The 22815-nt window shown below is 40.5% G+C and overlaps 2 protein-coding genes across 8 annotated transcripts; one reads left to right on the forward strand and one right to left on the reverse strand.

The window, feature by feature from the left end:
- Nucleotides 1–1118: 1118 nt before the first annotated feature.
- ubap1 (ubiquitin associated protein 1) lies at nt 1119–9624 on the reverse strand. Of its 3 annotated transcripts, none has more exons than XM_034690765.1 (7): nt 9429–9624; nt 6380–6429; nt 6097–6221; nt 4866–5696; nt 4569–4727; nt 3959–4060; nt 1119–3823 (listed from the first exon to the last, which is right to left on the reverse strand). In XM_034690765.1, exons 2-7 carry the CDS (start codon nt 6417–6419, stop codon nt 3683–3685), a joined length of 1398 nt encoding a protein of 465 aa, XP_034546656.1. In that variant the 5' UTR covers nt 6420–6429; nt 9429–9624; the 3' UTR covers nt 1119–3682. The 3 variants fall into 3 exon arrangements, with proteins under 3 accessions (XP_034546656.1, XP_034546663.1, XP_034546670.1); XM_034690772.1 differs by lacking the exon at nt 9429–9624 and adding an exon at nt 9280–9342; XM_034690779.1 differs by lacking the exons at nt 1119–3823; nt 3959–4060 and having other exon boundaries at nt 4403–4727; nt 9429–9623.
- On the forward strand, nt 9575–20999 carry ube2r2 (ubiquitin-conjugating enzyme E2R 2). Of its 5 annotated transcripts, none has more exons than XM_034690826.1 (6): nt 9575–9678; nt 12490–12679; nt 15009–15095; nt 15227–15324; nt 17066–17200; nt 17300–20999. In XM_034690826.1, exons 2-6 carry the CDS (start codon nt 12503–12505, stop codon nt 17583–17585), a joined length of 783 nt encoding a protein of 260 aa, XP_034546717.1. In that variant the 5' UTR covers nt 9575–9678; nt 12490–12502; the 3' UTR covers nt 17586–20999. The 5 variants fall into 5 exon arrangements, with proteins under 5 accessions (XP_034546717.1, XP_034546683.1, XP_034546691.1 ...); XM_034690792.1 differs by lacking the exon at nt 9575–9678 and adding an exon at nt 11548–12158; XM_034690800.1 differs by lacking the exon at nt 9575–9678 and adding an exon at nt 11555–12158 and having other exon boundaries at nt 12483–12679.
- The last annotated feature ends 1816 nt before the right edge of the window (nt 21000–22815 follow it).

Genomic DNA, 22815 nt, shown 5'->3' on the forward strand with positions numbered 1-22815 from the left:
CAGGAAACACAGACATATGCTCATATAGGTAGGGTCATTTTCTGCAGACCAGCTAAATTAAGCCACATTAAATCACTTTGAGGGACAGTGGGGGTCGCAAGTCTTTGGTACCTATATTTTGGGGGTCGTGGGCTGAAAAGTTTGAGAACTCCTGCTCTAGATAAAATGTTTTATTTCCATTCTATAACTCAAAATCCTCGCAAAAAAATTCTCAATTTAATTATTCTAATGTAAATGTTTAACTCGTCTACAACCAAATCCCTGAGTATTTCTATTGAAGTTTGTGTGAATATCAAGGAGTAGTAGTGTAGGATCCATGAAGGATTCAAGTGTTTATTGTATTTTGAGGTTTAGGGTAGTTTATTGTTTGTATATTTTTGCAGTGTTATTTTTGTTGTTTGTTTCTGTTATGGTTTATTGTGGGGTCAGTTAATTCAGTTATTTACGGGTCATGTGTTAGGGACAGGAATATTCAGTTCATTTAGACCACCTGATTTCTTGTTTGCAGGTAGAGAGAGGGGGTGAGCTGAGTCTCCGTTATTTTTTGCTTATTTTCGCTATTTTCTTTTGTGCACTTTATCATGAGTTGATGATCCTTTTTCGTTAATAAAAGTTTAAACTTACTTTTTGTGCATTAGTGATTTTTGCTTTAAGCCTCTGACACTTTACTAGGCCCAACCTCAGCCTCTCAGCGGCTTTTGGCTCTTCGTAGTCGCTACTAGTCAATCTGAAGAATCAAAAAACCTGGAATAAAGACATCATTGAGGCAAAATCTGCAAAGTCTCCATCATCTGGCACTCGTTAATTATAACTATGTGATAACCTGTTTATTAACCTTGGAGGGCTTAGGCAGACCAAATACAGCCTTCAGTGAAGCATAATTGTCTGCTGACAAGGCACAGAGGTGGACGCTTCCAGTTGCAATACAATACCTGGATGGAGAATCATCTGTATTGTTTGCGGCTTCTCTGCGTCCAGAAAAAATAAAAATGCATTTGCTTTCCAAGAGAAGGGAAAAAAGGAGCCGTACAACCTTACTTAAACTCCAGCTTGTGTGACCATACTTTAGAATAAAATCAATATCAAACCCAGCTAAATAAGCAACACCAGCAACGATCAACAGTCTCACCACTGAAAAGATGTGCACATTTAATCATGTGGGTTTTTCAAATCAATCAAAAGAAAACTGAACATTTTGCAAATCACAGTTCATAGGCTTGGTAAAGAATACTCGACTCGCCCACCTTTAATCAAACCATCAAGATATTCAAATGTTCATTAGAGTCATGTATGGACCATGTTCAATCATAATGACTTAGAAGTGAATCTGATATTAGACATGATGGCCTAAAAAATAAGAGCCTAGTTGCAATCCATTCCCATGGCTACAGGACCATAACACAAAGGGGTGGAGATCCTGAAGCTGCTTTGTTGTGTTCACTCCAATGTATGTGGCTGTCAGAAGGGAGATAACATGACTTTATATTTGATAAAGGAAACCAAACTCCAGGTACTTAAGGGCAACAATAGCAACAATGATGTGCTGATCAATAGAATAATGGTACCTTACCTCTTTGTAACAGAAAAACTAGAGAGAGGATAGGAATACTTAAACAGAATGTCACAGTTTGTGTTACCTTAAACTTCCTGCACTGGGCACTTTCTTAAAAAGAGGAATACAAATGTATTGAATGATGGATTTGTCCCAAAGTAAAAGGCAATTGACTTTTACGAAATGTGCTCTTCTTTATGGTTTGATTGGTCCTTTTTATCATTCAGACTTTTGGTTGATTAAAGTGAAGTTCTGTTTGTTTTGGCATTAAATTGCATTATGATAAAATAGATAGGTGGTTGGAAAATTTTGCTGTTGTGGAACACAGTACTGGACCTGCCCAAAGCAAAATGCCAGTTCTTCCAGTCACATTTTGCTCATTAAAAGCCCTTAATCTGTCACCATGCCAATCCCAATCCACATCAACACAACAGAGCTCAAGATAATGAAAACTTCAGTCATTTTTGCCTGTAGTGCAACAGAGCAGATATGCTTTACAAACATATGTATCGTGGATCTCAGGAGGGTCTTAGATACACAATATAAAAATACAGTTTTCTGGTATTTTGTTAAACAACACCCGATCAACATTTGGAAAATGCTTTTGTGGTGAAATAACCTAATTTTAACTTTCAGATTAAGATGGTTGAGATGCTAACAAACCTACAAGTAAGACTAACACTCCTTATTACACATGAGAACCAAAAGTGGACAAGTCAACAAACAAAAGTCATGTTTGATTAAAATTTGTGGCACAAAATCCAATTACAAAGAATAAATGACTTTACTGAAATCAAACCTCTTTTAAGTTACATCCAAATTTCCAGCTAGGCTTGAAGACCATTCCACTCCCAACAAAATCTCAAGGCTCAAAGTGCCACCTGACATTCACACAATATGAAATGTCTCTATTGCACTGTGATGTGGCTGCAAAGACACCCTTCTCCTACATGTTGTCTTTTTTCAACCATTTGCTCTTTTCCAGTCTGCAAAAAAAAAAAGTCCATGATGATAACAAAAGCGTCACTGTTATGAGTGAACATATCTTACATGATAAAAAAACTCTTAATTTTTAAATGAAAGTGTCAGTGTACTATTTTAAATAACTTGATACTTAAGAAACATGTGCCTGTGCAGTGTGTGACACATCAGTGTCAGTGGATTTTGGGATATTATTTGTTATTTCCTACAGAGAAACTTTGCAGATTCCCTCCCACTCCTTTAATGGGCCATTCCAGTGCAGGTCAAAGAGCATACTGGGCAGTCGTAGCTCTTTTGTTCTGAGTTGTACTTACTACTGTTCTATTATGCACTTCCTAAAACAGAAAGCAAAAGATGGTGTTTTCAAAATGACATGACAGAAGTGCCCAAATGAACAGAAAAATAGACATGAAAGAATGAACAGCGTAAATAAGATCAGAACCAGGTGCAGGGCACCAGAGCAGAGAGGGCACTTCTTGAGACTAAGTTATCTGCCTGGCAACAGGGCCTTTGTTTTTTCCATTTATTTATTTTTTTAACTTTTTTTTTTTTTTTTTTTTTAACTTTAAATGTTAGTTGGTTCAGTTTGGAGAGATCCTCCTCAAGGCCCCCAACCCCTCCACCATTGAATAGGTCTGCACTGAGCAGTGGAAGATGGCAGCTTAGTTGTTGGGAGTTTCAAGAGTTGAAACTGGTCTGTCTGCGATGCACTCTGAGGCTCTCATCAGCCTCCTTTCCAGTCCTGCAGTTCTTTGAGTCCATAAACACTTCCCATGGAAGCAAAACAGAACAGCATTAAAATGCCACAGCCAGTTTCTCTTTCACAGCTGATAAGTTCCTCCAATCTTGTAAATACCCAAGAAGCTCCAAATCCTGGAACCAAATCCAAGGCTTTTTGTAGAAAAACAACACCACTGTGAAGTATCATTGCCCTCTGACCCCCTCCACTCTAGGCACACAGTCTTAAAGAAGTGCTGAGACAAAATACAATTTAGCACAGAGAGAAAGAACTGTCTCCCGGCTGTCCCTTCCACAACCGAGGAAGGGGCAGGACATGGTGTGATAGGGTGGGCAGAAGGAAAGGGGCTGTGTTGGCTAGTAGCAGGAGGCAAGCCATGGGCTGGGCTTCAGTTGGTTGGTTAGCTTAGCTCAGCTAGCAGCAGCCCGAGCCATTAGGTCCTCTAGAGCCTTGTCCTGATCGTTGTTGTGGACAAGCAGCACTTCTTTGATGGCATCTCGTTCAAACCCCATTTCACCAAATCTAGACATGAGCTCAAGAAACTGAAGAGCCTGGAAAGGATAGAATAAAAAGAAAATATGATCTATCATAAATTCTCACTGGAAATAAAATAGACATCGTTTACAAACATACTGGCACACATGCATCTTCAGATGTACTGTAACTTAATGACAAACTGAACAAACCTTTTCCTCTGAACACTGGTACATCTCTAAACATTCTTCCACTGCACTCGAATCGAAGCCTCGCTCACAGAGACGTCCATGCACGAACAGATAGTCAAGCACCTACGATAAACAATAAGTATATGATTATAATGCATCTGTTTTATTTTATTTATTATTGTTGATTTAGCTTAAACAAGCCATTACAAAATGACTCTTTGAAACCTATATGGGGATTTTCTTGTTTAACTCTGAGATGATAATGAGAGGTTAGTGTTGGAACTAAATACATGTCTATACGGTTCATTTATTGTCATTTAATGTCGTTTTTGTCTTCCATCTTAAAACCCAATGCTAATCCATAGTCTGACAGCAACTTGAACAAAATAAAATCTTGCATAAAAACTGCTTGTAACCGTTTATAGATCAAAGATATGTGCTGAACGCCATAACCCAAAGACAAAAGACAGCATGACTAAACACTTTTATTTTAATTTAAGGCTATATTTATTCTTACAGAGAATGGACGCATCACTGACCACAGTTACAGGAGCAGACAATAATTAGCTGTACAGTACTAGACGATGACTTTACTAGGATTCTATATTTCTGGTGTGATAGGGAGCCGCACCTGCTCCACATTCTGCCCTTGTCTCTGCATGGCTCGTAGTACGCCCTCATAGGAGTAGCCCATGCCAACAAGGGTTTCCACACACTGACGCTCACTGGGGGTCATACTGAGTAGGGCTCCACCACATGGCAGACCAGCAGTTCCTGATCCAGGGTTAACCTAGCATGAAAATATGATTGAGTGTTAATGAGGTTCCTGGGATTCCTTATTGTCCCTTACTGCTTAATCTACATCACGTAATCCCACACAACAAATGTACACTGTGGGGGGATGTGAAGAATATGAAGTCATGCTTACCAGCTTTGGTGCACCACTCTTGTTGTGGCTTTGAGGCTCAGGGGCAACAATAACTTGGGTCTTGGGTATGGTCGGCGGGCTGCCGTTTGGTAGGTTCTGCCGGGGAGTAGGGATGGGCGCGAGGATTGGGCTGTACCTCACTGGCTCTGGATCACCAGAATCAGAGAGCTTGGGAAAAGTGAGAGAGCGTATGTTACAAGGCCGATCATCCGTGTCGAACCCTGTTCTCCCAGGATGCCCTACTCTGTCCATGTCCAACAAGGCAACCAACCCGTTTGGTTTATGTGCAAATCCGGGTTTGACTGTGAGGCTGGTGTTGGTGCTTGGTGGTGGTGGGCTGTTTCCACGTGACTCAGGCCCCCTCTGGGAGACCTCTGGAGAGGATACAGAGGGAGGAGGTTGAGGTTGAGGTTGGGGCTGGCTCTGGAGGATGCTCCTAAGCTCCTCCTTATCGTCCAAAGTTTTGAGTTCGAGCTTGTCGAAGGGGTCCTCCTCACGCTCAAAGTCAGCTAGGTTGAGGCTGTGCGGCTGAGGAGTGCTAGGCTGGGTTTTCCTGGGGCCAAGGCTTGGGGCAGGCAGTGGAGTGAGGATGGCGTTATGGCTCAGCCCCGCGAGGACGGGGTTCATCGCTGGTGGTAGAAGGTCCTGGTCCTCTGCCGTAGACTGGGGTTTCTTGCCTCCGCCACCATCAATGTCCTTTGCCTGCGCCAAACGCTCCCTGTTCTCAGCCTCCTGCTTGGCTGCTGCAACTTCTGCTCTGGTCTCTGCTGCTCTGGCCTCAGCAAGGTCAAGCCCCCAGCGCACACTACGCCTCTCCAGAGAAAAGTCATACTGTTGAGACCAAAGTGACAGGAAAAATGAGCCTGTTGTATATTGAAAAAGTTAGATGCACAACAACTTTTATACAGGTAAAGATTAAACAACCAAAACGATTTCTGGAACCAAACCGCCATCCAAATAACAGCATTTGCTTGACAACACCTCTCTATCTAAATCACTAAGTGAAGCATGAGATGACTCATAAAATGATGCCTTCTCTTTGGTGTCCAGCATGACTACACACGCCTCGAAACATAACACTGATACAGCAGGACTGAGGGCAGGGCCCATAATGATCAGCGTCATGATATTATAGGTCAGCACAGTTAAAACCTGCTGTGAGTAAATCCAAGTGCAGCATACTTTAGCTAAACTAAATGCAAAGTCAACGTCACACCTGTACTTGACTTACCTGTGTGTCCACCAGTAATGAGCCACAGTCTGGCAGGCAGAAACCAACAGGAAGTCCTACTTTGGCTGGGCAGCGGAACTTGTCATTGATCTTAAAGGGAACATCATCAAGGTAGCTGATGGGTCCTGGTCACAAACAAAAAACAAACAGAGTTAGAAGGTACGAGAAATATAGACACAGGTAATACAGGTGAAGGCAGAATTTCCTTCCAACCCCATTCTTAAACCAGACTATCAGTTAAGTCCCATATCAATATAAGAGAGAATTAAAAACAGGCTCTCACCATTGTTAAATGCATCTGATCCAGACTTCCTCGCAGCCATTTAGAGACGCCTACAGCAAACATGAGCAAACAGGGTGTAAAGTAAACAGAGGAAAGAGAGATTTATTTTTTTCAAGTCTCATAAATATAATTGGTTTAAAAAATAAAGTCACAACAGTGCAACAGTGTCTTTTTTTAAAGAACTGTTTTAATCAAAGCATAAGAAAATAACACCTAATCTCACAGAGCAAACTCCCCATTCTATTCCATTCCCAATATCCCGTTGGATTTTATCCGTTTTTCCAATGAAGTCACATAATCCCGTTTCCTGGTCATGCAGCGCAACAATGCCTGACATTATGAACACAGAGAAGCCACTGTTCTCACGTCAACTGAATGGCAAAGCTATGAACTGTGTGCTGAAACTGAAAAAGTGATAGATTTGATTCACTTACACAGTTTACATGGGATGATCTGTGAGCCCCTCTATGCTACATCTTCATGCTTATCATACAACTGCTCATTACTCTAATACACACAGTTTCATTTAATTTAAGCTTTGTACACCTTACATTTAATATTCAAGATATATTTGATGCTCTATTGAGTTACTTTTGTTTTTGTTCTGTAATTTTTGGTGCTATCTGGTAACTAGAAACCAGCATTTTCTCCAGGACTAAAAAAGCTCTTATCTCATTCCACATAAACAGTGAAATCAATAGGTCACTGACTAATGATCGGTTCACAAGTCAAGCCTACACTGCGTTTAATGATCATTCAAGAGTACAGCTCCCTGTTGGTGTAAATTTGCATAATTGATCAAATCAGCAATGAGACAATAGACAACTGTATCCTCAGAGCTTACATGAAAAAAGTGAAATGCATGGTAAACTAATAATGGACTTAGATACACATAAAAGACGTGAGGTGGCTCAGTTTCTTAAGGCGCAAATCTACTTTTCATCTTTCTAGACCCAACTCAGTGGAGGCATGATGGCTGTCTAACATGAGTCTGGTTCTGCCTGAGGTTTCTGCCTGTTAAAAGGAAGTTTTTCCTCACCACTGTAACTAGCTAAATACTGCGATGTGCAATGCTCATGATGGATTAAGGTGTGGGTCAAACTGAGTCTTACCCTGTCTTGAAGTTGGGTCTCTGTTCATAATTTGACAGAGTGGTCTAGACCTCCTATGTTTGTAAAAGCGTCCTAAGATAACATTTGTTGTGATTTGGCGCTATACAAATAAAGATTGATTGATTGATTGATACTTGCTTTTAAGTTATCAGCAATAAGAAACCCATAATGTATAACAGTAACATTATAATGATCAATGCTCTGTGTCAGTGTAGTCTACCTGCACCTTGACACAGCTTTAATGATCCATCCCACATATAGATCGCAAGCTCTAATAAACACAGTTAACAAATTAGGTTTGTTTTGGTATCAGAGACTGATGACTACGGTGGCCCTGAAGGACAAAACAAATTTACAATAGATGGAACACTTTTACAAAGTTGGCAACAAATTTACATTTTGGAAAACATTTTTACCTTTTATAAAACAAAATGACATCAGCAAAACACTTTTACCAAGGCCAAAACAAATTTATATTTAAGAAAACAAATTTACCAAAGATGAAACACTTTTACCGTTGAGTCTGACTCCTTTTAGTCTGACTCCGTTTAGCCTGAGGCTATGTGGTCTGAGGCCGTTTCATCTGAATTCTGACACATGATGAAGGTTTTGCGGAGATATGACGGAGCTTTAACAGAGACATGATGCTTTTTCATCTGAGGTCTGACACCTCACTCTGAGACCCGAGGATGTCCTAAAATGTGAACCATGTCCATGTATTTGGTACATTCCCTTTTCGTAAAAAGGAAATGTAAATTTGGTTCAGAAATGGTAAAAGTGTTTCTTCGTTTGTAAAATTGTCTCCAGCTTTGTAAAAGTGTTTCATCTTTTGTAAATTTATTTTGTCCTTCAGAGCCACCGTAGATGACAGACCACACATCCTTGTCTAAAGATATTAAGTATATAACATTACAAAGTAGGAGTAGTACAACCCTTCAGGGCTCCAACGTATTGTTTCTAGTTTTGTGATACACTGTAATCTGCTAAATATTACCAGCAGAAGTCGGGGGGGGGGGGGGGGCATGCTTCAAAATCCTTATCTATTGTTGCATGCAACAACTAGTTATTCATCTCTAACATTGGAGCTCTACATATTCATCAGTTTCTGTTTCATCACACAATCTAACACCAGACTGCTCTTTGTGTAATCATGTGTGGACACAGGCTACACGTGATCAGGGCTGTATCATGTGATCAGAAGCTTTCACTGATTTTAATGTTGGATATCGTGCAGTTATAAGCTCACAGTGCTATGCGTCTCTAAAGTGTCATTTAACCCCTTCACACAACAAGTTAATGTTCTCTGTAGATGTGGATATTTCAGAAATTAGAATGTTACCAACAATGAGCGACATTCAAGTCAGGTTAAATAGTTTTTCTCAATAGCTGCAAGAACTACAGAAGCACAGGACGAGCAGTCAAGTAGTACATAGTTTGTTTGTTAGCGCATTTAGTACAGATGAACATCTTCAAACTTAGGGCGACAACGAAAGGATCGCGGGAACTACAGTTATCCCAATGTTAAGGGAAGTTTACTGTTATGGCTAATCACATGTGTCTGAATGTTTTGGTTATTAAACGCACTAAAGAATGACATATTCAAAAATGAGTTGTCACCAGACCTATGAGAGCGTCCATTAGCAACAAGCTAAGCTATTACTATGTTTGGTTGCTCCTCGCTGAACACGCTAACGAAGAACACACAGCGACAATTTAACAAAGAAGTCCATGTCGTCTACTGCATTAGTTGATCCTGGTGGTATATTATGGCCACTTTATAGAACTCACCGTCCTATACCTGAATTCATGCTAGTACGCTTAGCATCGCCAGTGGCCTGTCTGTAACGTTATGTGTCTGGATAGGACAGACCGCTGTCTGTGCCGCCACCGCCCCTAAAACTGAACTGAGCTCCTATATGAACACAAACTCTGATCACCTGTTTCTGCTCCGTCCTGCTCTTCCAAAATCCAAATGACGTCTCGTCGACGGGGCACTAAAATTCAAACTTATCTCCAAATGAGTTTTATTTATACTGACATCTCTTTCCTGCTTCAGCGTGGGACGCCATCTTGATTTGTCAAGCTCCCCTCCACTGGTTCCTGTCTGACGTCACTCGCCGAAATGACGTAGGGACATCACAACACTACATCCACGCCAGCTGTGTGTCCCGTTCTGTTTGCATACTGGTAAGTCTCTATGAAACCAGCGGTGGACAAAGTACACAGCTTCATTAGTTAAGTCAGAGTATAGATACTCCAAGTCAAATATTACTCCAGTACAAGCGAAAGTTGTTCAGTCAAATTATTACTTGAGTTAAAATACTGAAGTACTCTGGTAGCATGCAAATCGAATTTTCCTTAAACTACCCAGATGGACCAGTGCAAGTTTTATGTTTGTATCAAACAATGTCCCTACATTTCATACTGTACTGAGGAATTTGATGTAGCCTATAAATTTCTGTGTCACTTAGCTGATTCAAAAAATTGAATTTTAAGGGAGCTCACTCAGCCCACATTAAGTGGCACAAGGTATTTTTCTTACTTTTGGCAACATTGGAACAAATGCCTTTTTCTGCTCTAATCCTAATGAAGGTGTAAACTGATGTTGTCGTGACCTTTTTTTTTTTTTCATGCTGGACATGTATTTTACTTATTTCTAGTATTTTATATTACTCTTGTGCTGATATTGACCTATGGGTCAGAAATAAAGTATATTTATCTACTTGCTTTTAAAAATACTTAAGTATTCAAAGTACTTCTTAAAATATCTCAAAACTTTGTATTTTCACAAAGCATGAGTGCAGTCAAGAAGACATAAGAGTACATTCTGTTACATTCTGTTTATCTAGAAAACATTACTTGAAATCTCTAAGAACTATACCATGGGATAAAAACAGCAGCTGAGTTATTCCAAGCACAGACAACTTAGTATGAAATGTTAATCTGGAATGAAACAAATGTTACATAGCTCAACACGCTTTCTCAGGTTGGACTGTGAATGTTTGTATATTTGGGCAGAGTGGGAAACAGGGAGAACAGTATCATTCTTCATTTCAAAAACCTCTAACACGGGCTGAAGATATGACCATGGGTGCTCAGGTGGAGAGTTATATCCATCATTACCACCTCAAAATGAATTGCCTGATCTGAGTGAAATCTGCTCTGTGTTTGCTCCAAGTTCAACCGTGGAGACGCACGATATACAGGTATGACTAAACCACTGAGACAAACAGAACTACACAAACACATTTTACTGTCTTAGGGATCAGATTTCAGAAAAGATAAGGAAATTCATGAGCTGACTTCAAAGCAAAAGTAGTAAGTAACTAGAGCATTGATAGAAATGTAGCGGAGTCAAAAGTACATGGGGATTTCCCCAAGGGTAATTTTGAGTATATTAACACTTAAGATATTTATGCAACAATTTGTGGTGGGAATTTATTTAAGGAAAACGAATAATACATAATTGATAACACATAAATGATACATAATGGATGAGAAAACGTTATAGTTAATTCTACTTTGTGTATGAAGCTCACACTCTAGTACAATCTGATCCATTATTTGTTCACATCACATTTTAAAACAGTAGCTTAATGTAAATCAAATAATAGAATTAATTTAACCCACTTAAATCAACTCACAAACCTAGACGACAACCAAACAAATATAACAAGGTTAAAATCATGCAAAAACGTATTACATTTTATCAAATGAAAAGGAACATGGGCATTTTCATGACATTTTATTTTCTGGAAGGTCATTCAGAGGGCGTTTTTCTGAGGCTGTTTTGCAGACATGAGGAGGTGGGGCATCGTCCCCCTCGGCCCCCCCTCTTAGTGCACCACTGGTGATACCTATGCTTGATACTTACTCAAATATGTGACAAAAAAGCTGGTACACGTCATTTTATGGCGTTTTTAATCCAGTGTATTAAACATACTAAACTGTTCTATGAACATGTTTTGAATTATTCTGTACTTTTTGTATTTTTTCCTCTCTTGAAATGTTTTTCAAGTGTCGAGTGCGCGCACGTCACGTTCAGACCTGTACGTGCTCTACGTCCTGCAGACACGCGCAATGGTAGCCGGAAGCACCGATGGGAGGAAAATAAAAAATCGATGAAATCCACTGTAAACGCGACTGTAAACCTCCCACTTACTGTCCATTTCGCGACCGTAGGCTCGAGTATATCAGCCTTTTATATTGCCACTGTGCCGGAGGGGACGGCAGAGAGTAGAAAAGCTGCTCCATCTGAACGAAGTTGCTCGGTAGGGCTTTAGCTGACGTGTGGAGAAGTTGAGACTGCCAGTGAGCAGATAAACAAACATAAACAAGCAGGGATCAGCTGAGCGCCTGTCCGAACCGAACCAGCAGCACGGAGGGATGTCAGGGGGAACGAGTTTCCTCTTTTGAGCCTAAGAATGATCCACAGGAGACCGTGACTTACACTGATACTAGCTCCATGTCAACTGTCAACACTGGCACACAAAGAATTTCGGAAACACAACACGAGGACCAGCCATAGGTTTTAGGAGAAAATCCACTGCTCCTGTCACTGTCTCTTTGACAAGACACAGCAAGGCTAGCATGGACAACCAATGAGTTTACCATCCTGTTTTCAGCTGTAACGAAACGAATACATAGAACAGTGCAAGGAGACAGAGGTAAACACTTTTTTATTAACTTTGTCTTTCCTCATAAAGGGCCTGTGGACTTCAACTCTGACCTATGCTAGCTTGCAGGCCACATTCTGTTTATGTTTGAATTCTTCAGCAGGCGTTCAGTTTACCAGCAGGACTGCCATCTACTCATGTTTGCTGTTTATTGTCTTTGCTAGCGTCAGTGTTAACAAAGCTAACATAGTAGGTGAAGCTGCAGAGTCAACAGATACCTTGACACCTCAGATACAATCAAATATAAGTATTCTGGCTGTATCATTTAGCCCATCACTGGTGTCACTCTTACCTTTCACTAATCTGTTTCCACTGGTGTCAGACGTGGGATCAACATGGCCCACCAGGCAACCCCCAGTTCCCAGAAGGCCCTGATGATGGAGCTTAAGTCTCTGCAGGAGCAGCCGGTGGAGGGTTTCCGCATCACTCTGGTGGAGGAGTCTGACCTCTACAACTGGGAAGTGGCCATCTTTGGACCCCCAAACACCCTGTATGAGGGCGGTTACTTCAAGGTGTGGAAAAACTTTGTATTACCAGAAGAGCAAGAGAAAATCCACCACACAGAGTTTAGATAATGAGACACATTCATGGAGCTATTTTATATTCATTATCAGGTTAGTGTGTGTGTGTGTGTGTGTGTGTGTGTGTGTGTGTGTGTGTGTGTGTGTGTGTGTGTGTGTGTGTGTGTGTGTGTGTGTTTATGTTTATGTTTATGTTTATTTGTGGGTGGGAGTGCGTGTGTGTGTGTGCAATGCAACCATCCTGGAAAATTTTCCTCCCTAAGTAGAGTATAAAGAAGGCTGCTGCAACTTGGAAAACAGCCAGGTTCCCTGACAGTGACTCGGTTTGAACCCAGAATAGGAGATCAAGTAAAGTCTTATTACAATAGTTGTAAAAAATGTAATTCAGCAATGACCTGCCTCACCTCCACTGTTCTTAGATTTTTTTCCCAATGCTAAAGAGTGTTCAGACAGTCATTTATATCTCTCAAATCTTTAGCCTTCCTCCCCTGTCCCTTCATTCTCCTTGTCCAGCTTCTCCCCCCCGCGCTGTATGATGGTTGTGCTTCAGATGGCTATTTTTAGCTGTGAGACCGATATAAATGGCACCTCAGCACAGAGCAAGAGTAAGAGAGAAGGGCAAGATGGGACTGATCTTCCTTTATTTCACAGTACTTATTCAGTGAAACATCTTGAAAGGCTGTGCAGTGAGAGCCTGCGTTGAAGTTGGAGCAATATAGATAACACTGATGCTTTACAGGAATTGAAAAGTAATACAGAGCAGGCCTTGTTGTTGTCAGTACTGCAGCTGGACATCATTGATTACATTATACTTTAATCTGCACAACATATTATATATCACTCTTCATCCTTAAACCTTGAGGTTGAGCAGAAAAAACTGTAAGCACACAAACAGTTACTATGGTAGAGATGTCAGAGCACCAGGTGACTCATATCTACACTAGGACAGACACTTTTTAACATCTGTTTAGACATGTAATCTAGTTCAGTCCATCTCAATGTGGTCAAGCACAAAACTACAGATGGACAGGACAAGCAATACACTGACAAGGAGATCATGATAATTAAGTTAGAGCAAGTGCAGAAGTGACAATCAGATTTACATATTTACAGTTTCTGATTTATAAAGTTTGCATGTCTAAATTAGAGAAATATAACATCATAGAGTCTGCAGCACATTTTTGCTCACCTGAATTCCTGTGACTCTCACATAATTAAGTAAATTAACATTTATTTGAATCTGGTGTATCGTAGAATGGAATGAAAAACTGTTCTACTCAGGTGAAAGTGTGATTGACTTTCATTCATTGTAACTTTGTCTCTGCTGCTGAACCCTGCATGGCTCTTTATGGCAGTGGGTCAAAGAACATGTCATATCATATCATGCATTCAGGATAACATTGTTGTGCGTGGCCTCTAATAATAATGATAGTGACTAATACGTATTGTGTATTTTACCCCATGTCAGAGTGTCATTAGATCAGAGATTATGATGTCCCAAGGCTGTACTAGTGCAGAGGCTAGTGGTAGAGTATTGATAGTCCTATCTGAGGTGCAGCAGGGCAGTGAGAGCTGGGGCGGTGTTACACACACCCAAGCCTTTCACCTAGATAATTGAGCAGTTAATTCACCCAGAGTTACTGAACACTGATGCCTGTTTGCTAAATGTATGAGATATTTTGGTGTTTGATGTTATTTCACTACAGTTCTGTAAGAGGGAGCATGAAGGAAGTATTTAGGTTAATTCTCAAGAACAAGGATGTATCACAAATATTACAAATGTGTACTTAATTTGTTAGTGTAGACACAAAGGTTTTTTTCACATTCAACCTTCAGATTTCAGAGTTTTATGGCAGCCTCCCCCAACATCAGCTTACTTCTACCTGAGTACTCTCCATTGAGAGATTCAGGTTCAGTGACTTAAATGTAGCAAGCTGTGTGTTGACTGTGATCCTCTGCAGTGGCGGTTCTAGACCAATTTTACTAGGGGGGCCAGGCTTGGGCCAAGGGTGTTGTCAGAGGGACACATTCAACCCTGACAAAAGAGACTGAGAAGGGCGAGGACCGGCTGAGAACAAACTGGCAAAACATCAGTACATTTCTATATATTAGACCTTAGCACTCTAAGGGACTGGAACCAAGTGCCACATGCATGTGTTCCACCTGTGACATTGGTGTGATACCAAAGCTTTTTTTATCGTATAATATTTGTTTGGTGTGGAGGGGGGCCGCAGGGTGGTCCAGGTTCAGTTTTACAGGGGCACTGGCCCCTGTTGGCCCCTCCCCAGAACCGCCACTGATCCTCTGTTTGTTCCTCCAGGCTCACATCAAGTTCCCAGTTGACTACCCATACTCCCCGCCCTCCTTCCGCTTCCTCACCAAGATGTGGCACCCCAACATCTATGAGGTATGACGCTTTGTGTTTGTCATCACTTCTCTTTTGCAGTATTTATGCGGCCATCGTTAGTCCACTGTGGTAGTACTCATCTTTAAGTTATCATGACAGGAATTAAAGTGGTTGTTTTGTTCTCTTTCCAGAACGGAGATGTGTGCATCTCTATCCTGCACCCTCCTGTGGATGACCCTCAGAGTGGGGAGCTACCCTCGGAAAGATGGAACCCCACCCAGAACGTCAGGTACAGTTTGCTGCACAACCTTTGGTATACAATTTGAACTGTTACTCAATATAACAACGCTGCTCTTTTAAATTTAGTGTGGATAGTCATTTAAGCAATGGTGTAAATAAAAAAGAAGGGTTTTTTTAAAAGATTCAAAATGTGATCACGATTAATCGCTGAATTTTAAGAGTTAATCTTGATTAACTGTTAATCGTGACTAATCCAATTTTTTTCTCATGTTTGAAGTTCTATTATTTTGCATTCAATAGTCGATATTAAAAATGTAAGGAACACATTCCAACCATAGGACCTCTCTTGAACTTGAGACTTTCTCAATGTTTACTGACCTGCAGTCAGTGGCCACCCATTTAGCAAGTGGTTAACCTCTATGATTTAGTTTCATCCACAGGTCTGTGACAATTCACACCCTCAAAAATAGTGCTTTTCTTCATGGATCTTTTTTTTTTTTATAATTAATGTTTTTATTTCTTTCTCAAAAAAAACAATACACTCGTACACCACAACATAAATCGACAAACTCATCACATAAGACAACGTAAACTACAACATACAATGATAGACATTAGACAGTAAGGGGGGGTGGCACAGTTCATTTACAGAAAGTTCAATCATATAACTTTCTTTTCCAAAAGTTTCCTAATAAAGTTCCAGGGTCCTTCATCTGCACAGTCAAACTCAGAGAGGGATGAAGCTGCCCGTTCCATTGACAATAAATCCATGAATTCTTTTAACCAATCGTTGATGTTAAAGCAATTTGGTCTACGTATTTTCCAATTCATTATAATAATACGCTTCACTGACAAAAAGGCTTGCATGATGATTCGTTGTATGAGCGTTGACCGCATGGTTCCTACTCTGGTGCAGAGTAGTATCTTTTGAGATGTGGTTGCCCATTGACATCAGTAAAATTTATTGCACCTCTAAACTTGTATGTCTTAGCTCAAGCTCAAAGTACTTTAGTGATATTTTGATTGTTTGACACAAGTGCAGTTTAGCCATCAGTTTAAGTGAAATGTGCCATTCAAAAAGCCCAGCAGTGTCATCATTATCCATTAAGTCAGCAGCAGGGAACAGGAAGATGCTTTACTAAAGTGAGCTGAAAGGGACACATAGTACGCAACTTACAACTTACAACTTACGTGATTAACACGTTAAAGCTGACAGCCCTGAACTAAAGTAGTTTTAATTTGAGAAGTTTTCTAAGTTGTGGCACACTCTGTCATCTATTGAACCACATTTCTTGTGTCTAGAGTGTATATAAGACAACTGATGGTGTCAGGTGTTCTCTTATGCCCCCAGTCTGATTCCCTGACTCTCTTTCATATATAATAAAGGAAGGAAAATGAAATAAAAATCTGAGACAAAGGAAGCTCAAATTAAAGGCCCTGCCTAAAAAAAAACAAAAAACGCAATTCCTCATGTAAAGTACATACAGCACAAAGATTTTAGCATTCCTTTGTTCTGCGTAACTTTTTAAGAACAAGAAACTGCTGCAGGGCACGGCTGCTTTTGTCAGGAACTAGATGTAAAGTGCTGAGGCTGTTTGAAAACGTGCAGATAGCGTCCTGCATGTAATTGAGCCACAAGGGGAACGAGGTGAGTTAACGCCTCTGTCTTGGCTGCGATCAAGCTTAACAAGGATTGAAAAAAAGCTTGCATAGAGTTTTCCTTTCATACACAGGCAGGGTCTGATACTGGAGTGTCCTTATTTTCTTTCTGCGTGTTCCTTTGCCGTCAGGACTATCCTGCTCAGTGTGATCTCGCTGCTCAATGAGCCCAACACCTTCTCCCCGGCCAACGTGGATGCATCTGTCATGTTTCGCAAATGGAGGGACAGCAAAGGCAAGGACAAGGAATATGCAGAGATTATCAGGTATTAATCTTTCACAACAAAGAATTATGATATCAATCAGTTCATGAAAATATCCACATCTGACTCTGTTTTTGATTTTTTTTTCTGTTTGACCCGCAGGAAGCAAGTCCTGTCGACAGCGGCTGAGGCTGAGCGCGATGGCGTCAAGGTGCCAACCACACTGGCTGAGTACTGCGTCCAGACCAGGGTCCCCTCACAGGACAGCAGCTCGGACCTTCTTTATGACGACCTCTATGATGATGACATGGAGGAGGAGGATGAGGACGAAGACGAGAGCGAGATGGAGTCTGTGGGCGAGGCCGGTGGGATGAGCGCCTCAGAAGGTGGCGGGACCTCCACCAGACGTTACGACAACCAGGACGACTCTGGAAATGAAGACTCATGATGATCTGGATGATAACTCTTCCCTGCCAACTCCCAAACCCACACCCCCCCTTTTGTTTTATGTGTTATGTTACAATTTTCTGTGTGTTTGTGTTTGTGTGTGTGTGTGCGTGTGCGTGTGCGTGTGCGTGTGCGTGTGCATATACAGTGGGGTCAAAGGTCTACTGCCAAAATCCTTTTCATCATTTATTAAACTAGTGCAAATGATTGGTAAAATAGTCGTTCTTGGATACTAGAGTTAGAATTTGGTGTTTCCACCGTTTGCCTTAATTACAGCTTGCACTCTGTCATCTGTCGACATCAGATGTTCTGCAAAATTTAAGGGAAGTGAAATTATTCCAGCAACCCCCAAGTGTTTTTGGTGTTATTCCACATTTCTGTTTGTTGAATGTTTTCATTGGAGAGGCTGAGGGTCTATCCCTTGTTAGTTAAAACTAGAACTGATGATGGTATCACTGTAAGGTCAGTAAGTGACTGAACCCGAGATAAAACATCCCACTAAGAACCATTTCCAACACCGTGTCCAAATTTAGTTTTTATTACCCAGTAGTATCACTCAAAACAAATTGCATTCTAAGTTTGAGGCAACCCCTGCTTCACCATTAGGCTCCTTTTGCAATCAGATAAATTGTTTGGTAACTACTACGCACGTTTCTCTTTCAACCATAGTTTTTTATTTTCAGCTGAAGTACATGTTCTTTGTTTAACTGGCTTGGCATCATGGGTAGAGTTCTGTCTCATAAAGATGTTGGCTTTATACCATGGTGCCATCTCTAATTATATCCAGTCCCTGTTTGCTGCATTTTCATCCAATTCATGATCATATAGAAATATGGACAACAAGTTCGAGTCTCCTCCTGCTGTACAAGAGTGAAGCCAAATTATCCCATGCAACAGGCACAAACATACTGCACATTGGGAGCCAGAGTCTGAGCTGTGTTTGATAAAACTGCAATGATCCCTCAGGTCTATACAATCTACAGCAGAACAGGTTCTCAGACGTGTGAAGCAGACAGTCAACATTATGGAAACTTCAGTTACTCTTGAGTGAGTGTTCATTTCGCTCCTCTTGTCATTCCTCTCTGCTAATCTGGTGCACATAGCACCGCATTAGTCAACAGAGCTGTCAATCATGGCATTATACCTTATTTGTAGCATCAAATAAGTAATACAATTTCCCAGAAAATTAATAAATCACCATGATAAAAACATTTTTGAAATAAATTCTCTGGTTCAAGTTTTATCCATGTCCCATCTGTTGATATTGAGGAGGCTGACTTTATGGCCTATGCTGCAGCCTGTCAGCAGGAGGAGTTCTAAATCTTTTGCCATTGCTTTTTGGGATGCTTTAATGTTGTCCATCTTTTAGTCAATGGTCCAAGTCCCTTTTTCATTTCCAGACATTATGATGTGTCACAGTACTTGTTCTGTACAGATAGTAAGTTATTACAGGACCATAATATGCATGGTAAGACAAAAAACAATCAGTACTGTAGTTACCTACAAGAATTCCCCAATGCTAAAACTTCCCCCCTCAGTTCTTAATAATGTGTTCCTTGTTTTAAAAACTTCTGCAAAGTGTGTTAGATTTTGATAAATGATGAAAAAACACTGTCCTTGTGGTGGTCTCTTGGACTCCACTGTAGCTGGCCGGCTCTTTGGCTAGTCTGTGTCATATTGTTTGGTTTTGGGTTTATCTAAGACGTCTGTACTTGTTGCTGTTTTTTTGTACTTTTTTTTTTTTTTGTTTTGTTGGTTGACATTCTGTCCTCCCTGACTTGTCCTTCGTATCTTCTGGGATGGATCCAACTAGCTAATGGAAAATTAGCTCATTAATCAGCTGATGAGCAGGGCAGCTTGTGCCCCATGCCCATCTCATGCCTGTCTGCTCAACTTTGATGCAATCAACAGAAGACTTGCTTACACAGGCTCTGCCATGACTTCACTCTCCTGGACACACCTTCAGTGGTGTTCATTGTAACTGCTCCCTCGTGACTCCATTTTGTTGGGGGGTGAACAAGGTTAAGATCCTTTCTCAAGTCGCCTCCTACACCTCTCTCTGCCTCTTAAACCTCAGGGCCTCAAAATACTTTCACTGAGAGAAAACAAGACAAAGAAAAACTGATCGCACGAACTTGCTCCTCACCTCCACCTTTCTGTTCTGTCTTTCTGCATCACTGGGTGGCTGTCAAGGGCAGAGAGTGAACTGAAAGTCTTCAATCTCACCGCCAGCGTGTTTACACATGACTGAGTGTTGCTGTTGGTCCTGATTTGGGCCGTTGAAGTTGTTTTTCTTCCTTGTGGGCTCAAGTCAAATTTTGAAATGTTCAAAATACTCTAGAGGGGATTTTCTCTTCAAGACATTGCTCACATTAGGTTGTGATAGATTGCGAACATGTAATGTTTGGGCACAGTGACTCCAACTCATGCTTAAGGGCATCTTTGAAAGAGTGGACACTGTTACTGTTCTACACCAGATCCAGAGTCTGTTTATCTACATGCAGCTTAGCTACACATTTGCATTTGAATGAATATGACACAGATTGCCTGTTATTTGTGTGTGTGTGTGTGTGTGTGTGTGTGTGTGTGTGTGTGTGTGTGTGTGTGTGTGTGTGTGTGTGTGTGTGTGTGTGTGTGTGTGTATTTACATTGACATTTACTTTTCATTTGTTTGACTACAATGTCAGGGTTTTCTTGTTCCTGTCTCTTTGGAACTGGTGCAGACTTTTCTCACATAAGTGAGTTTTCCCAAATGACCTTTTGGACTTTGTCCAGTTGAGAAAACCTTTGGAGTGTTTGCACTTTGTTCCAGGGCTGTTTTAGGACGCCTGAATGGGCTGAATATTTGAATGATTAAGAGAACACCTTCTGAGTATTAAATCTTTGAACACACTTAATGACAAAATGTGGCTTATAAAGCTTGTAACACATCAAGTAGAGGACACATTTTGAGCTGTGTTACGTGGTTGTGGGTTTGAATCTTGGTTCTGAAGCTGCCCTTGTCAATACAGCAGGGCAGTGCGCAAACTTTTTATTCAAATTGATGGATTTTATGCCAAGGAAACCAACAAGGCCCTACAATCATTCATTTTAAAGACTATGGAGCAATGGATGCATGTAGTGGATTTAATCTTTTTTGAAAAAATTCTTGATGAGATACCTTTTGGATTTTAATGTGAAGCCAAATGAGTGAAACATTTCCTCCTGGCCCTGTGCTTTGGAGGCTATCAGAGACTGGATTCTGTCATGGACAGGAGAGAAAATCCACTCCTGTATGAGATCTTTAATGGATTTGATATCAAGGCACAACCGGAGGTAAATAGATGCTGGAGATACTGAACTTTTCTTGTTGTGGTCTCATTTCTTTTGCCCATTACGCACCGTAAAGAGACAAAGACATTGTGTTGGAATGTAATGGTGTCATGTGTGTTTGATGATGGACTAGACTGATATATTGGTCAACAAGCTTCTTTGCTCTTTGGGAGGAGTTGGTTGAAAATAATGATCCCAATGTTATGTCAGATCCTTTGATATAAGACTAAGGTCAGCAGCCTGATACTTTAACTTTGCACAAACCGTGAAAATGTGTACAACAGCTACCATAACCCTAACAACAGGTGGACCCCCACCTTTTAAGGGATTTAACAACAATATATATACTATATATTTTTCAATTTAGTAAATTTGTCATTATACAAGGTCACACACCAAAATATACCCTCCTCTTTTTCTGACTTTGGTACCATTAGACAGAGAGCCAGGCCAGCTGTTATGCCATTTCAAGTCTGTTTGCTAAGCTAAGCTAACCAGTTATTGGTCGTAGCTCCATGTTTGACAGAAAGAGAGAAACAAGAGAGGTGTCAAATTACCGATTCAGCTCTTTCAGTCAGTGGTTTTTAGCAAAATTGTATTCATTGTATTCACAGCCAACAGGCTTGACAGGGAAAACAACTAGCCTAGCTTGAGCTAAAGATCACAACATCTACCAGTCAGCATCTTTAAAGTTAACAACTCAAAATCAAGAACTTTTAGTTTGAGCAATTGAAAATTAATCTTTAAAAAATTTGATTTTAAACAAGTTACAGTCGGTGCAGAAGTAAACTGCTGATTTTGGGTAACCGTTTCCCTTTGTTTGCAGTCTTTTAGCAAAGCCAAGGCGACCAGCTGTCAACTGTAGTTTCGGATATACGGACACATGAGATTGGTGTCAATCTTTTCATCTAACTCTAAGCAAAAGAAAGAAAAATGTGTATTTCCCCAAATTATGGATGGATTGCTTGGGAGAGAAGCATTTTACCCATTAATACATTTGGAAATTGTAATCAGCATTCTTGTTTTCCGTATTAGAGCAAAGTCCAGGCATTGTGTAGCCTTTATGATAGCAATTCAATCACCAGTTTAGAGCTTCTCATTCTTAAAATTCTCTTTTTTTTTTACTGAAATGTTTGCCTTGATTTTACAATAAAGGCAGAAAAATGATTCACAAGCTCTACCTAAGAAATGGCTCACTAAAAGTCTAAAGCCTAAAATGTTGAGATGTTGTTCCAAACAAACAATTCATACAGGAGACTGAAACAAATGGTTTAATTAAAGTTCATTGAATCTGTTTGTGTGTGTGTGTGTGTGTGTATGCGTGCGTTCATTCATGCATGCGTGTGCGTGTGTGTGTGTGCACAAGAGTGTAATTTTTTGAAGTGGATACTGTCCATATGGTCACACACAATGGACTGACCTGTGTCTACAATGATACCACAATGTGTCCACACACCTCTTGATGTTGATGCTGTCCTTGTTGGTTTCTTCTTTGATTTTGTGTCATTTTTCTTGCCCTCATCTTCTTCTGTTTGTGAGGATGCAGATGTCACTCATAAAGTTTTTATTGTAAAAAAATATATATAGACATTGTTGGGTTTGTTTGCAAAGTAGCTTTGATATGTGTTGCTAAGCCCACTTGTCATGGAAAACGGACAAACACAGCGAGTTGGTGTTTGGAGTATAATGAGTGATGTGCAAATGAGGAATACCATTATTGTGGTTAAGTTGGAAAATCTTTCAAAATAAACCAGTGTCACTAAAACTGGCTGCAGGGGCTTTAACTTCTTTTGCAACTGAAAATGGTCACAACTACATGTTTCATGGAATGTTAGTTTATTAGGGCCTGTGTCCACTGATGGCATCTTTTGGGCTGGAAGCACTCACAAACTCAATTTCAAAGCTCTTCTCACATGTGC

Source organism: Notolabrus celidotus, chromosome 1 (assembly GCF_009762535.1).
Source record: "Notolabrus celidotus isolate fNotCel1 chromosome 1, fNotCel1.pri, whole genome shotgun sequence".
NCBI classification, from domain to species: domain Eukaryota; kingdom Metazoa; phylum Chordata; class Actinopteri; order Labriformes; family Labridae; genus Notolabrus; species Notolabrus celidotus.